The sequence below is a fragment of the Ovis aries genome, chromosome 14 (genome assembly GCF_016772045.2).
Source record: "Ovis aries strain OAR_USU_Benz2616 breed Rambouillet chromosome 14, ARS-UI_Ramb_v3.0, whole genome shotgun sequence".
Taxonomy (NCBI): Eukaryota; Metazoa; Chordata; class Mammalia; order Artiodactyla; family Bovidae; genus Ovis; species Ovis aries.
In genome coordinates, this window is record NC_056067.1 from 17,616,076 (window position 1) to 17,633,191 (window position 17,116).

The 17,116-nt window shown below is 49.9% G+C and overlaps 1 protein-coding gene across 3 annotated transcripts in view; it reads right to left on the reverse strand.

Moving 5' to 3' along the window:
- Nucleotides 1-17,116, reverse strand: part of ZNF423 (zinc finger protein 423) — a 342,900-nt gene that overhangs the window by 120,386 nt on the left and 205,398 nt on the right. For all 3 annotated transcript variants that reach the window (XM_027977817.3, XM_042231583.2, XM_015100428.4), the window contains one exon: nt 14,774-14,858. In XM_027977817.3, coding sequence (XP_027833618.2) covers nt 14,774-14,858 — 85 coding nt within the window. The remainder of the gene's footprint in view (nt 1-14,773; nt 14,859-17,116) is intronic.

The window sequence follows — 17,116 nt, forward strand, 5'->3', positions numbered from 1 at the left end:
AATTCTAACAAATATTTAAAGAAAGATCAATACCAAGTCTACATAATCACATAATTACTTTCAGAACAAAAGGAGAACTTTCTCAATTTACTTTATAAGTCTAATATTGCCCAATACCAGAACCAGGCAGACAGAACAAGATAAAACTACAGACCAATATCCATCCCTCATACACACAGAGAAAAAACTCTAACAAAATATTATCAAAGATAATTCAACAACATATGTTAAAAAATTATACACCATGGTTAAGGGGGGTGTATACCAAGGATGCAATGCTATTTTCTTGGTTCAAAAACCAAGCAATACAATGCACGATATTAACAAACCAAAGGGAAAAGATCACATGGTCATATAAATTACTTTTAATAAATTGATAAAATTCATACCCACTCATGATTAAAAACTCATAGGAAAATAGAAACAGAGGAAAAGTTCCTTAACTCAATGGAGTATCTATTAAAAAAAAAAAAAACGTAACCCTGTTATTATATCTGATGGTAAAAGTCTGATGCTTTGCTCCTAAGCTCATAAACAAGTTAAGGATGTTCACTGTCACACTCTTATTCAACAAATGCTGGAAGTTCTAATCAGAGCAAGAAGAAGGAAACAAAAAGGCACACAGATAGGGAAAGAATAAATAAAACTGTTCCTGTTTACAGATGATGTGATTGTCTGTATAGAAAAGCCCATGAAATCTACCAAAAACCTCTGTCAACTGAGTTCAGCAAAATCAAGGAGTACAAACTCAACATTCAAAAACCAACTCTATTTCTTTTTTTTTTAATTTTACTTTACAATACTGTATTGATTTCGCCATACATTGACATACCAACAATGAACAAGACTGAAGTTAAAAACACAAAATCATTTATAATCACTCAAAAATTGAAATATTTAGATGTAAATCTATCAAAATATGTACAAGACTACAAAACAAAACTATAAAACAATAATGAAAGAAAGAAAGGAAGATCCAAATAAATTGATTCACCATGTTCATGGATGAGAAAGCTCAACACGGTGAAGATATCATTTCACCCCAAATCAAGATACACGTTTACACAATTCTTATTAAAATTATACCAAGAACATTTGTATATGTAGACAAGATTATTTTAAAAGTTCTATGAAAAGGCAAAGGACCTAAGATAGCTAAAACAATTTTGAAAAAGAAAGGTGAATTCAGCCTACCTGATTTCAAGAGTTAAACAGCTATGGTAATTAAGACTGTGTCACACCGACAGAAGGACAGACACATAGATCAATGGAACCTAGAAACAGACCTTCACAAATATGCCCAATTGATAATTAACAATTCAATGAAAGAATTATAGTCTTTTCTAACCACTACCACCACCTAGGAAGCTCCTTTCAAAAGATGATCCAGGCGCAGCTGGATGTGGGGAGGTGTGTGGTACTCAATTCAAATTTATATAAAAATTAACTCAAAATGGATCATGGACCTAAATGCAAAATGTAAAACTATGAAACATTTTGAAAAAAGTAGGAAAAAACCTTGGCGGTTTAGGGTTAGGCATAGAGCTCTTTGGGGCTTTGCAGTTGGCTCTACTGGTGAAGAACCCGCCTGCCACTGCAGGAGACGTAAGACAAGAGGGTTCCGTCCCTGGGTCAGGAAGATCCCCTGGAGGAGGGCATGGCAGTCCACTCCAGTATTCTTGCCTGGAGAATCCCAAGGACAGAGGAGCCTGGCAAGCTAGGGTCCACAGGGTTGCAAAGAGTTGGACACGACTAAAGTGACTTAGCATGCACGCATAGAACTCAAACTGGGAACCGAAGACTTGGAGCCATAAAGGAAAAACTGACAAGGTAGACTTCTTCAAAATTTAAAGCTTTTACTTCACAAAAGATCCAGTGAAGAGGATGAAAAGACAAGCTACAGACCTAGAGGAAACCTTTGCAAACCTTACCTCTCTGACAAGGGACTAGTATTTAGAATACATAAAGAACTCTAAAACTCAACTACGAAAATGCAAACAATCCAACCAGAAAAGAGACAAAAGATATAAAAATAAAAAATAGTGACAAACTAAATGCTGGCAAATATGTGGAGAAACTTGCTGGTGGGAATATAAAATGGAACAGTTATTCCAGGAACATGCGGCAGTTTCTCTAAAAGTAAAACATACGGCGTAAGTAAAACATAGCCCCAGCAACTGTACTCCTGGAATTCATCCCAAAGACAATGTAAACTTACGCCTGATTCCATTTATATAACATTCTTGAAATGACAGAATTATGGAAATGGAGAACAGATTCGTGATTTCTAGAGGTTAAGGAAGGAGCAGAGGCAGGATGGAGGTGGCCGTGGCTTTAAAGGGAAAGCATAAAGGGTTCTTGTGGTGCAGGGACGGTTCCGCAGCTTGAATGTGCTGCTGTCAATATCCTGCTTGTAATACCGTCCTCTCATTTTACAAACGAACCATTGGAGGAAACTGAATCGCTACGTGAATTTACAATTATCTCAACCTTAAAAGCTTAATTTTGCTAGTTAAACATTTTATAAGGATGAAAAAGAGACCATTAGCTTTAAAAGAAGGAGGTGGGTCACCACCAAGCTCAGAGGCAGGGGGAAACGGGATGGGCTGCCAGGTACAATACAGGATAGCGGGTTAAATTTAAATTTCACAAAACAAATAACCTTTTAGTATGAGGATAACCCAGGTGATATTGGGGACACACGTAGACTAGAAAAGTTACTTGTTGTCTATTTGGAATTTAAATTTACCTGAGCGCATGCTAAGTTACTTCAGTCATGTCTGACTCTTTGTGACCCTAGGGACTGTAGCCTCCAAAGCTCCTCTGTCCATGAGATTCTCCAGGCAAGAATACTGGAGTGGGTTGCCATCCCTCCTCCAGGGGAATATTCTTAACCCAGGGATCGAACCGTTGTCTCTTGTGTCTCCTGCACTGGCAGGCAGGTTCTTTACCACTAGTGCTACCTGAGAAGCCCCAGATTTACCTAGCCATCCTGTGTGTTTATTTGCTAATTCGGTAAAACCTAAGAGGGAAGAACAGGACACCAGCACCTGGAACCAGCTAAGGGCTACAGACTGAAAGAAGTAGGGTGGGCCCAGGGAGAAGTAACGAAGACTTGAGAAGAGGGGCCAGAGAGCAGGCAAAGGGGGTGCTGGGGGGCCACGAAGAGGCCCCGGACTGGACGGTGCCTTAAGAGGGAGGGGGGCAGAAGCCAGCACAGGGGGTCCCCAAGCTGCTGGCTTTATGGAGCTCTGGTGAACCGAGATTCTCTGTGGGTGGTCCACACAGAATCCAGAGGAAGGGCAAAGAGAGGATGCGAGCATTTCCAGTGTTGGAGGGAGCCTGGCATAGCATGGCCGGGGCAGGGGGTGGGGGGAGGGTGCCCTCTAGGCACGAGGAGCAGCACCCAGTTAACCCCAGGCTGCCTGCCTCCCCAGCACCTGGGACGGCTCTCTCAATGCAGCCCCACCTCTGCTTCTAGGATTTCCCCTTCCTAAGGAGAAAGTGAAGTCGCTCAGTCGTGTCCAACTCTTTGCGACCCCGTGGACTGCAGCCCACCAGACTCCTCTGTCCATGGCATTCTCCAGGCAAGAGTACTGGAGTGGGCTGCCATTGCCTTCTCCATCCTAAGGAGAAGGACACACAAACTAACAGGCTCGAGTGCCCAGCTCCGTGAGCAGTCATGTGTTTGATCAAAACTAAAACTACGTTCTCGCTCTCCATCACCTCCTGGCCAGGCCATTGCCAAGAGTATGGTTTTACACAGCTCCTGGACACCCCATGACCATCCTTCATTTTCTTCATAAAACATATCATGGTTTGAAATAGCTGGGATTTTTAATCTGCTTTCTTGTTTAGCAGCTGATCCCCACTGGCTCCGGGATTCCAGGGACTTTGGCTTGCTGCCATATCTATGCACAGGGCCTGGCACAGAGTAGGTGTTCAGGAAAGAAAAAAGGTGCTGGATGAACGAACGACTAAGTGAATAAACCATTCTGATTGAAGCTACCGCTTCTGGAGCTACTCTGCAGGCAGAACCCCGCAGAGCTTGATAAAGGCAGAGGGTCAGTCTTCCTCCGCTGGACCTCAGCAACATCCTCTGAGCGGCCGTGGGCTGGCACCCGGGATGGTACGCTCAGCATGGTCACAGAGAGGCTCAGTTTGTCCTCGCCAAACAAGGGCCCCAGCAGCAGCAGCATTATCTTTAATTAGTCCCTGCCACAGGGACTAATAATGATAATACTAATGTTAATAGCTATCACTTCCTGAGAACTTAAAAGTGCTGGGCGCTTGTCATATATTTTAACTCATTTAATCCTCCAAACATCCCCCAAAAGGTAGGGGTTTGTGACTTTCTCCTGTCAGTGCTGCCCACTCCTTGTGGAAAATAGACACCTTTTCTATTTTTAAGAACACCCTCCCTCCTCCCATTGTGGGCAGAAGACAGACAGATACTCGCCCACCCCAGCGTCCAAGGAGGGTGGGTGGTGCCAGTCTGTCTAGTCAACCCACTTGAATCCCTGGCTACAATGACTGTCTCCTGGGCAGTTGCAGGACGCATCTGAGGCACTGAGTCCCAGTCCTGAAACCTTTTTTGATGAAGAAGCACATGACCTTCTCTGCTGGGGCTGCTGAGTGGGGAGCTGCTGGCTATCACTGGCACCAGGGGAGCCTACTTGGGAATGAAGGCAACAAAGGGGAAGCAGAGCTGAGAGGTAAAAGAAAGTTAGACTAGTGATGACATTGTTAGAACTCCTGGATCCAACCATGCCTGAAACCCACTGCCTCCCCAGACTTCTCAGTTACATGAGCCAATAATTCTCTTTTTAATATCCAGGTCGGGAAGCAACAGTTAGAACTGGACATGGAACAACAGACTGGTTCCAAATAGGAAAAGGAGTATGTCAAGGCTGTATATTGTCACCCTGCTTATTTAACTTCTATGCAGAGTACATCATGAGAAACGCTGAGCTGGAAGAAGCACAAGCTGGAATCAAGATTGCCGGGAGAAATATCAATAATCTCAGACATGCAGATGACACCACCCTTATGGCAGAAAGTGAAGAGCAACTAAAAGCCTCTTGATGAAAGTGAAAGAGGAGAGTGAAAAAGTTGGCTTAAAGCTCAACATTCAGAAAATGAAGATCATGGCATCTGGTCCCATCACTTCGTGGCAAATAGACAGGGAAACAGTGGAAACAGTGTCAGACTTTATTTTGGGGGGCTCCAAAATCACTGCAGATGGTGATTACAGCCAGGAAATTAAAAGACGCTTACTCCTTGGAAGGAAAGTTATGACCAACCTAGATAGCATATTCAAAAGCAGAGACATTATTTTGCCAACAAAGGTCCATCTAGTCAAGGCTATGGTTTTTCCTGTGATCATGTATGGATGTGAGAGTTGGACTGTGAAGAAAGCTGAGCGCCGAAGAATTGATGCTTTTGAACTGTGGTGTTGGAGAAGACTCTTGAGAGTCCCTTGGACTGCAAGGAGATCCAACCAGTCCATTCTAAAGGAGATCAGTCGTGAGTGTTCATTGGAAGGACTGATGCTAAAGCTGAAACTCCAGTACTTTGGCCACCTCATGCAAAGAGTTAACTCATTGGAAAAGACTCTGATGCTGGGAGGGATTGGGGGCAGGAGGAGAAGGGGATGACAGAGGATGAGATGGCTGGATGGCATCACCGACTCGATGGACATGAGTTTGAGTGAACTCTGGGAGTTGGTGATGGACAGGGAGGCCTGGCGTGCTATGATTCATGGGGTCGCAAAGAGTTGGACACGACTGAGTGACTGAACTGAACTGAATGCTTTAGTCAGAGTGATTTGGATCTCAGAATCGTCACTGAAAGAGATCTACCTAAACAGCTATGTTAGTACAGGTATGTTAAGATGGGGGCATTTTATAGACACAGAGCTGACGCATACAAAGGTGGAATAACTTTAACTATGAGCTGGGAGTGCTCTTAACCACTGTGATTCACTGCAGAGCTCTACATTCTGTGTGTGAGTGCACACACACATGTGCACACGCTACTTCTCATTAATAGATCTATAGCAGATTAAGCAAACTATTGGTGTTCATAAAGATCTTCAGGATGAACTAAAATCAGTAACTCCCTAACAAAGCATCTCTGTTTAAAAACACTTCCATCAGCAACCTTGGATTCTTATTCCAAGTCAGATGCACAACTCACAGCATGTCTCTGGAGAATCACTTCCCTTCTCCCTACCTTGGTTTGCCCAGGGAGACAAGCTGGAAACCATGCCAGAAGGGGTGTCAGCCAGTGCGGGACACCCTGACTCCTTCAGGGCAGAGATTTGCAGCCAGAAGGGGAAGCCTCGCACTTCATCCCCACTGGAGCCCGGGGATTCACAAGGCAAGGAGCCTGGCCAGCCATGCAGAGCCCAGTGTGAGGTCCTGGCGCCTACTGGGAGCCCAGGGCAGAGCAGGCCAAGCCCTGGGGTTGCAGGGCCCTCATTTTCTGCCCTCACTCCAGCGAGACTCGGCCAGAAGCAGATGCAAGGCAAATTGCTCATGTGTCAGCTGCTCCCAAGCAGCCAAGTGACCATAAAGGGCATTCAACAAAGTCAACTCAATAACACAGGCGGCCAAGTCCATGGCACGGAGAGCAAGAGAAGAAGGCTGTGCCCGTGGGCTGGTCCACCAAGATGGTGCCAGGGCCCCGGGCCCCATCCCGCCAGGCTTGGCTCCATTGCTGTCTCCTCTCCATCCTTCCTCTGCTCCCCACTGGCTCTCTCCTCAGCCTAGTAACATACTCTGATCTTTCCCTCTTCCAAATACAGAAGCTTCCTCTGACCCCGGGGCCCCTTGGCCCCTGTTTCCCACACTCCCTTCCCAGTCTGGAACCTGGGAAGTGAAGTCTACAGCACGGGTCTCCCCACCTCCCTTCCAATTATTCCTGCCCCCGTTTCCACTGTTGCTGCTCATGCTCAGGACGGTCCAGCAGACCCCCCTTCAGCCTGCCTCTCTGGGCCTCTCTGTGGCCTCTCACGCTACTTCCCAGAAGCACTTTGCTGTCTGGGCATGGATGACCACATGTTCCTCATGCCCCTCACTTCTCCCAGCTGCCCCACCATCTGTGCTGAGGCCTCCAAACCCCTCCTCCAGCCCAGGCCTTCTTCCTGAGCTCCCCACCCATGCGGCCTACCGCCGACCAGACACCAACACTCAGATCGGCCAACAGGCATCTCCTACAAGGCCCAATCGCCAACAAACTCAAGCTAACCAAGTGGGATGGGCCTCCAGTTGTAGGAGTTAAGAGGATTCCAAGCTCGAAAATTACACTGCCTGAGTTCAGAACTCACATTTGCTAGTCACTGACATTGGACACGTCCCCTCAATTCCGCATGTACAAAATGGGGAGAATAGCAGTGCCCCTCTCTCATAAGCTATTGTGGGGTTAAGTGTGATAACACCTGTAGATATTGAGAGCAGGGCCTGTGCGTGACAAGCTGCATTAGATGTCACTGATCATTGCTGGGAGCATCTTCTTCGCCAGCAGCTCTTCTTCAGGCATGGTGTCATCTTCCGCTGGGGCTTCACTTCCCAATTCCATTGATTTCCCAAATCCTGCCAGTTTTGCCTCTTACATGCTTCTCCAATCCCTACCCTTCTAACCAATATCCTCATCCTCGCTCACCTCCCCTACTCTGTACTCTGTCTTTTCTATGCCTCACCCACCTCCTGCCTCAAAAGTTAGTCTGAAGCAACACTGAATTGTCTACAGACAACTCGAGACAATCTACCTGAAGTAGATACTGAATTATCGACATACTACATGAGCCTCTTCTCTTTGAACTGGCTTATGCTATTTTCTCTGCCTGGAAGGCCCCTCCCACCTTATTTTCTGCCTTAAAAGAGCCTGATTAGGTGTCACCTCCTCCTGGAAGCCTTCCTGGAATGCCCAGATTGGAAACCGCACCTGTCCTTTGAGCTTCTATATCTTAGATTTTGTGACATGATTTTACCTTGTCCTTTTAAGTTATCGCCTCCCTAACTTGGTTAGAGTTTCCTCACTGAGGATGTCAATCATGTTTCTTGAACAGAGGTTACTATTCCGAGAAAGCCTCACCTACAGGTTTCTTAAAAAAGGATAAAATCTATGAAAATGAGATGCTTGCACTCACTCAGCTGTGTCCAGCTGTTTGTGGCCCCATGGACTTTACCCCGACAGGTTCCTCTGCCCATAGGATTCTCCAGGCAAAAATACTGGAGTGGGTTGCCATTTCTTACTCCAGGGGATTTTCCCGACCCAGGGACTGAACGTGCATCTGTGTGCCTCCTACACTACAGGCAGATACTTTACCACTGTGCCACCTGAGATGAGAAAACTCACTATTTTAAAATTCAGAACTGATGGATTCTTCATGGACCAAGTACTTAATCAACAGCCTCCTTAAACTGACCAATGAGATTCAAAATCAGGGAAACTGAGCCCTCTCATCCACAAGGGCTGTTAAGGAGGTAAGTGATTGTACTCTACTTGGGAGATGAAGAAGGAAGAGAAAGAGGGGGAGGGGAGGGGGAGGGGAGGAGATGCAGGGGAGGGGAGGGGAGGGGAGGAAAGAACTGGATTATAGGCTCTTTGCACAAGCTTGTTATCCTGACAGAACAGTCCCGGAACTTGAAACGTGATCTCTGGGGGCAGAGGGAGACAGTTTTATCACATATTAAGGTTAGACAGATGTTTTGGGTCTGGTGTTACCCGAATGAAAAGCACCAGAAAACAGCTAGCACAGCCCCACTCAGCCCCATGTGTTCCCAACAGAAAGTCAACAGGAACCGTTTTTTCCTTTTCCTTTTCACGTGTTTTTCTCTTCAGTTATATTTGAGAGTTTTTGTATGTCCCTGGTGTGAGGGTGAAATGCTGATTTCCACACCAGCCTTTCCTTCCTCTCGAAAAACGCTGCAGGCCAGGTCTTCCGCAAGGCAACAGCCGCAGAAAGAGGGGGTACCCTGTCTGCAAGGTGGCTTTCAGGATGTCTTCTGGGATATGCTTCTGAAGACTTAGAAGGCAGAAAGCCTCTCTCCCCCCGCCCCCTCTCACACACACACACACCCATATCCCGAGCAGACCCCTCCCCTCCAGGTGCTATGTCAGGGAGGACAGACAAGGACCACCGCCCAGCATGGGGGGGGCGTTTTGAAGGCCTGAGCAGGAGGTGGGAGAGGCTGATTTTCCAAATGCTATCCGCCGCCCCACCCCAGCCTCATTTCTTCATAGCAAAGCCCAGGCCTTAAGAGGCACCCAGGGAAAGAGGCTGACGTGACCAAGAAAATAACGTCTTCAGAATGACTAATGCCCCACCGGGACGGGCCGGCTCTGGCCTGGCTGCCTGCCAGAGGGTCCACAGCCACTTTTCAAGGACATGGAGGGCAAACGTCCCTGACAAGGTTCCCCGAGGACCGTCCCTTCCCAGCCCGGCCCCTCCTCGGGGCTCCCCCCAGGGGCCCATGAAGCCCTGAGTTAGGACATCAGGGCCCAAAGGCTGAGTCACTCCCCTGGGGCCAACCTGGGTCATAGCAAGATGGCTATTTCAAGGACAAGTTCTCAGACCCTCGTCCAGCCATCGGCCCGAGAGGAGCTGAGAGAGAGGTTTGCGAGCAGACGAGGAGAGGGCAGGAGGACCAGCCTCTGGGCCTCTGAGGTCCCGCGTGCCCCAGGCCTCCTGGGGCCGTGCACATCATGTCCTTGCACACACATGTCCAACACACACGGGGAGACACTCATCTGTCCCCGGCCACGGGGCTGACTGTCTCTGGGCCAGGCCCCCCACAAGCCCTCCTCAGCTCTCCCCTCAGCAGGCCCCAGGGAGCCCAAGCAGGGCCTCCTGCAGAGCCATTTTCCAGGGGGGAGGTAATCCTTCCAGAGAGTGGGGTGAGGGTGGGAAGGGGGTCGCTGATGGCAGGGGGCCGGGTGCAGGGGGAGGTGGGGAGGGACGGACCCTCCAGGAGGCCGCAGATCAGTGCAGTGGACTGCTCCGAGGTTTTGATGTACTGGAGGAGGGGGCGTCTAAAACCATTTCAAAAGCTGGAGGAAGCCAGGAGAAGGGGGCTCCATTCTCTGTAGGGAGGGGAGATTTCAAAGGAGACCCTGCCGCTGAAAGGTTTCAAAAGACCCTCGCCTTTCTATCAGCTCCAAATCACTCCCTCTCCAGCAGCCGCCAGGAAAGGGGTGCTGGGAAAATGTTTCCAAGGAGACGTGTCCCTGGGTCATCATAACTCCCAGGGTCTGGAGGCTGCAAAGTCACGATGCGGCCCCCCGCTATAAAAAGGCCAGTTTAGCGTCCCCCGGGGGAGGGCTCCTGCAGTCCGGATCCCCGGGGAGGCCTGCCTCAGAACCCCCATGCCCCGAGTTGATGAGAAGGCCACTGAGCTGAACAGCATCACGTCTATCTGCCGAGTCCCCTTGGTGCCACTAAGGGGGCTTTTACCCCCGCTGGCTCCAGGCAGCCACTCTGGGCTCGGGTCATTTAGCAGGGGGAAGCTGTCCACAGGGACACTGGGCAGTTTTTACCAGCTCTGCCGTGCCAGCCCCCACCCGGGGCTCCTGGGCCTGCTTCTCTTCCATTCACACCTCCCACTGTCACCCCCACCACCTTCCCCAAGCCACCAGGGCCCACAGGCCCACAGCACAGGCCAAATGGATGTCCTATGGCCTGCCTTCTCTCCCTGCCTCATTCCCTGACCCCTGGACCAGACCGGGCAGGTCTCTGTTTTTGCATAACAAGTTTATTTTTTTTTAAGGCATAGAGACAATAATAAACAAAGTAAACACTCCATCAGATCTTAACTTCTCCCAAGTATTACCTGTGCTAGAATCATTCCATTAAGTCCCAGTCTCCGGACATCTTAAATTCAATATTCGTCATCTTCATCAGAGTCTATTACTTTTCTTCTGCTGAATTTTACTGTTGTTTTCTGTTTGGTGGCTTGCTTCTTCAAGGATTTCACTAAACCTTGTTCTGATGCCTTTCCACGTAATTGTCCATACTGCGCTGCCTCATTCCAGGTTCCCCCCTCTGAGCCTCCATAAAGCACCCAGCTGCTCTGGGCCACACTCCGCTCCAAAACCCTCAGTGGCTCCCTAGTGGGTAAGCCCAAGGTCACACATTCACGTGTCTACAGGAACCAGGCAGGGACACAGATGAGCAAAGTATCTCCTCAAATCACAATAGGGACTGGGAGGCCCAATGGAGCCTGAGAACACACAGTCCCAGTACTGCCCAGCTCATGTGGGAATGTGGGCCCTGTCTGACACCTCTCTGGGTTTTTCAACAGAAATCAAATAAAGCATCTGCCAAGGGGCCCCCAGATTTGGAGCCCCCAAATCCAAATCCCTTAATCTGGCTTTCAAGGTCCTCCATGGCACAGCCCCACACCACCTCCCCACCTTCACTGCCCACAAGGCTACCACATGCAATGCCTCCATCCTGGCCAGGTCGGGGTCCCCGGTCCCCCAGTCACTTCCTCTACTCCTGTCTCTGAGCCCCACTCACCCAGGGTCCTCCCCCAGATGTTGCTCCCCACCTTCTCAGCCTAACAACACCCATCCTTCAAGGACCTGCCTCCTCATTACAATCAGCTTTCCGAGGGCTCTGCTCTCTGTGACTGTCCTTCCCTGCCAAGGCTGCTGCCCCTGCCAGAGATGGCCCTAAACCACAGAGAAAACTCCTCTTCATCCTTCAAAACCCAGGCCTTCCTGATGGACCTATTTGGACCCAGCAGCCCCTGTTCTGGGAGCATCAACCCCACTGCACAGTGCTTACCTGGACACCCATCAGCCTCTCCCGTGGGCAGAGAACCCTTAAGGGTAGGGCTGTGTCTCTCCCACCACAGGCCCTGGCAGGGGAGCCATGCACAATGGAGAGAGCCTGGCTTTTATGGAGACCCTGGCTCTGCTATTTCCTGGCTGGAAGAACTTGGAAAAGCCATTAACCCTCCTCTGTGAGGTGCAGAACTAGCAGCTACATAAAGTACCCGGCCTGTGGTGGGCTCAGTACACGGCGGCTGTGAGCGCCCTCACCCAGGTGACATCCCTCCACCCCGCAGGGTGTGGACTGTGAGGGCTTCGGCGGGACACTGGGAGGTCTCTGAGGGCACAGCCCTGAGTCCCCTTCACCCTCTGTCGTCCACAGGGGCCACCCCAGGTCTCCACGTGCAGTGGGTGCTTACTGTTCCTTGATGGATGGAGGTGACGAGGGCAGTGAAGGGCGGACAGGTGGGGACGGTGGGACAGAGTAAGAAGAGGTACCACCTGGCACCAGAGGTGTGGCGCCAGCGGGGCCCTAGCCCGTCCCTCGTGGCCATGCGCCAAGGCCCTGCCTGTGAGACTTTGCGCAGCTGCATAAACGTCTTGGCCGGACGCTTGGGCTGAGACCAATAGCCCCTTGCTGCCGGCTCCCAGGCCTGCATCCCCCACGTGGCCTGAGAACAGGCCCGTTCACAGCACTGCGCAGGCTCAGGGGAGGGGCCCTGTCCAGCCACTTCTTCCGCCAGAGCCCCGGCCCCTGCTCCCACAAAGACCCAGGTGCCAATCAAGCCCCCCTCTCCCATGAGTGCCAATCAAGCCCTCCCCTCACATCTCCCCCGACTCCAGTGAGGCGCCGGCCTCGCCTTCCACCTGAGGACACTGCAGCTTCCCGGCTCTGCGCGAAAAGGATAGGTGGAAAGGAGAGAGGAGCAGGGAGAAACACCTTTGAAACCACTGTGGTCCAATTAGCCAGCCTCTCGCCCTTCATGCTTACAAACAGGAGCACACATTAACACCTGCTACAAAAGCAAACATTTTGAGATATCTTCATCTTCACCTCCCCGACACCGCCGTGAAAGCGCTCTCGGCAGCCTGTGACTGACAGGGCAGTTTCCTTCCTCTGCTTCAGCCGGGCGGGGGGACATTCAAACAGAAGAAATTAAAAAGTCATTAGTCTCCCTGTCAGGCCAAACTCCCAGGGCCCTACCTGCCACCCCTGTGCTCCTCAGGTCCCCTCATCATTGAGGGAGCCCCACCAGGCACCCGGTTAGGGTCAGCACCTTCAGGACACCTGCCCCGAGTCAGTCACTGGGATGCTAGGCATCCAGACTCACTGAGCCTGGCGGGGACCTGGACACCGTAGCCACCTTGAGCACAGCTCCACTACAGAAGGGCCTTCGCAGTGGTTCTTGGTATGTACAAGGCAGATGATGGCACAGACATGCAGCTCTCACAGGCTGGGGTGAGAGCAGGACTTCATACGACCACTTGGAAATGTATTTGTCTGTATCCACTGAAAGGGTACCCACTCACATCCTATGACTCCCCGGCCTGAGTCCGAGAATATTCTCATTAAAACTGCATGTACATGTTCACCAATGACTCACACAAGAATGCTCACAGCAGCACACTATGGAAGCAACTCCACAAGGGAAACTACCCAGATGCCCATGAGGATGTGTATCAAGAACAGATAAACGGTGATGTGTTCACACAACAGAACAGCGTCCACTAGTGAGAGGATCCAATCACAGTCAATAATATGAACAAGTAAAAGTTACCAGACACAAGTGAGCAGAGACTGTGTGATCTCATTTATATAAAACGCAAATCCACCCCAAGTGACCTCTGCTGTTAGACAACAGGATGGTGACACCCTTTTGTTGGGGGAAGGACCTGGAGAGGGTCGAGCGGGGGGCTTTCTGAGACGGGGAATCGTCTGTTTCTTTACCTGGGTGTTGGTTACCCAGGTGTGCTCTGTGAGGATCCCCTGAGCTGGACATTTAAATGGATTTTTTTTTTTAAAACACCAAAAACATTTTTGTACTGGGGTATAGCAGATTAACAATGTTGTGATAGTTATAGGTGCACAGCGTGAAGGGGACTTTTTTTAAACTATGGGATCAAGGGTTTTGGAAAAAAGTACTCAGTTGGCATGGCTGTTGTTAAAACTTTAATGAAAAGATATCAGAGGCAGGAAAGTGGAAAGGAAGTAAGGGTCAGGACGCTCAACCCAGGACAGACCTCTCACCACTCTGACTGTGGAGGTCTTGGAGAAGGTGATCACACTTCCACCAAAGACCCAGAGCACCAAAACTCCAGGAGCTCCCAAGGCCATTACTGCCAAACCCAAGCCCTGGGCCAGCCCTGTGCACCAGAAATTGCTATGCCCTCTTAAAGCTGTGCCCTCCCAGCTGCCAGAGAGACCACACCCACCCACAGAAGACAAGGAAGACCTCAAAGCTTCCCTCCATCCCTTGGGCCAAGTGGGAACACAATGGGACCTTGGATGCTCCCTTTTAAAAAAGGCTGAATTTTCCAAAGTCCAAGACTGCTTGAAGACGAATAGAAAAAGTAGCGAAATAACTTTGTAAGCATTCTGTTTCGACAATGTGCCTGAGGAACTGCCCACGGTTGGTGGGGAAATGTGAGCAGTTAAATCTATTCCATGTCATGACATACGAAATTGAAGCACAATTGCCCCTGAGTGCCTGACAACTGGAAAGCACTTTGGTTCAGAAATGGAGGGAAATTTGTGCTGAGAAATGGGAGAGATTGTCAAAAGTTTGACTCTAATGTGAATGGAGCCGCGAAAAGAGGGTCCGGATGGAGACAGTGCTCCAGCTCTGACATTTCTAGTCCCATTTGAAATGTCTCAGCAGCAGCAGCAGTGACGCCGTCCTTTTAGCTAAAAGCCAGCAAAATGATGGGCAGACCCACACAGTTCAGCCCCGAGGAGTGGCCGCAGCCCGCGGAGGGGGAAGCGTGCTCTTACCAATCATGTGGTTGGCAACGTGGATCTGGATCTCTCTCTCATTCTCGAAGGTCATCTGGCACTTGATGCACTGGTATGTCTTTTTCTGCATGGAAACCAAAAGGAAAAGAGTTAGACAGTCAGGATGCAGAACAGGGCAGAAAGCAAAAGTTCCTGGAGGTCATGGCTCAAGACTTCCTAGAACGGCTCTGACCTGCTCCCAGGTCTCTCCAGGCCACTCTCTTCCCACCTGCCTCTGACTCCAGCTCTGTGAGTCAGCCTCGCAGAGGGAAAGGGGGGACACGCTCCATTGAAGGAAGCTGCTTCTCTGCTGGCCCTGGGGAAACTGAACCATCCCAAAGTGAGGGCACACAGGAAGAACCATGGAACTGAAGCTGAGGCAGGCTGATCTGCCTGAAGCATGATCAGATTCACCTACTCATCTTCCACCCATCTATGCTTGCTGCATCCACTCAACAGATCCAGAGATCTGTTCATCTGTGCACCCATCACCTGTCCATCAACCTACCCTCAGTCTACCCACTGATCCATCTACACACACCATACACTCATCTAGCTGTCCATCTACCCATCCATCCATCTACCTAACCTGCCTACCCATCCACCCGTTTAAACACACATACATATACCCATACACCCATTCATTTATCTATCCATCCATCCATCCATCTATCTGTCAATCCACTCACTCATTCACCTACCTATCCAATTTACCCATTTATCCATCTACACACACATTCTCTCTCACAAACACACACACACGCATCCATGCATCCATCCATCTATGCATCCATCTCTCTTTGCATCTAAGTATGTACCTGCCCTAAGAAACAAGTGGACAAGCAGGGGAGACTGCTCCCATCAGTTCTGACACTTAAGGGTGACTGAAGAATTCCTCACCTTCCCTAGACACATAAGGCCCCGCATCATCCTAGAGCTGGCTTCCACACACGGGAAGCTATGACCAAGTACTTTTGTCTGGAGGGGGCAGAAAAATGGAGAACATAAAATGTTTCAAAGCTTCTTGAAGACCGGTTCCAAAAAGTGGAGCTTCGCAGTGTGAAACCAGCCCACTGGTGGACATAGGTGGTGTTGTTCCTAACTGCGGGGGAAGGGCTGTGACTGTGGGTTTCTATGAAAGGAGAGGAATTCACAGTATCCAAGCTTTCCGAAGACCACTTTGTGTCCTGGAATAATGGGGCCTCCCTTGACCTCTGGAAAAGAAGGCAAGACTGGATTTTTCAGCTGAGCACTGAGGCCCATCCCTCAGCAATAGGGGATGAACCACCAGGGGGCTCAGTTGTCTCAGCCCCACCTGAACTTGCCTGGTCCCACCTCTGGGACTTTGTCTTTGCTATTTCCTCCATCAGAATACCCTCTCCATCCTCAAGGTCTCTGTTCAAATGTCACCTCTTCTGAGAAGCCCTCTCCTCCCAACCCAGAGTGAGTTTAGGGTCTGCCCAGGCCCCTGAGTTCGTGCTGAAATCACCTAGTTGGGCCCCAAAGAGTTTGCTGTGGCCAGTTGATTTGTCTACTTCCCACTGCACCATGAGAACCCAAGGGCCAGAATATGTTCTGTTCACTTGTGAGGTCCCAGCAAAGAGCAAGCGCTTTGGGAAGAATTTTTGAGCAGATGGGCAAAGTTGCAAAATAATATGTGCCAAGCCCTCTATTAGGGCAGAAGGGATAAAGAGAAGCCATCCCTCAGTAACTAGGGACCCTGGACCCCCACCACCCTGCACAGGGCCCCACCCAGTGAGCATCTAATAAGCACTGAACTTTCATCGTGACTCTCAACTGCCGAGAGGCTGCTGAACAGATGAACGGAGAACCAAGTGGAAGAGCTGGTGCTGGGAGCTTTAGGCTCTGGGCAGGGTCCCTGCTCAGGCTCCAGGACCCCCGCTGATGAGACCAGAGGGCCTTGCCCTAGGTGTTTCCGGAGAACTAGGCATTCAGCATGTCCTCGGAGCAGCCATAGCGCTGGTCCCAGAGGTAGGCATTCAGCACAGACACATCCCGGGAAGAATGGGTGAGTCTGGAGGTGGAGGAGACGGAACTTGGGAGTCAGTCTCACAATGGGCAGAGGAGATTTCAAGCCAGAAGAGACAGCAGGGACTGAGGACTTCTGAGGGGCGCACCCTGCCATGGCTCAACTCCTGGTCTGTGCTCACAGAAAAGAAGGACCCCGAGTTTCTCCACCATCAGAATCATTCATCCCCTCACACATGTGTCCCCCACCACTCTGTCCAGCCCGTGTAGGAGTCTTTGATGCTTAATGAATGATTGAATGAATGAATGAGTGAGTGAACAAGTAAATGCAAGAATGAAGCACAGCCCAGGAAG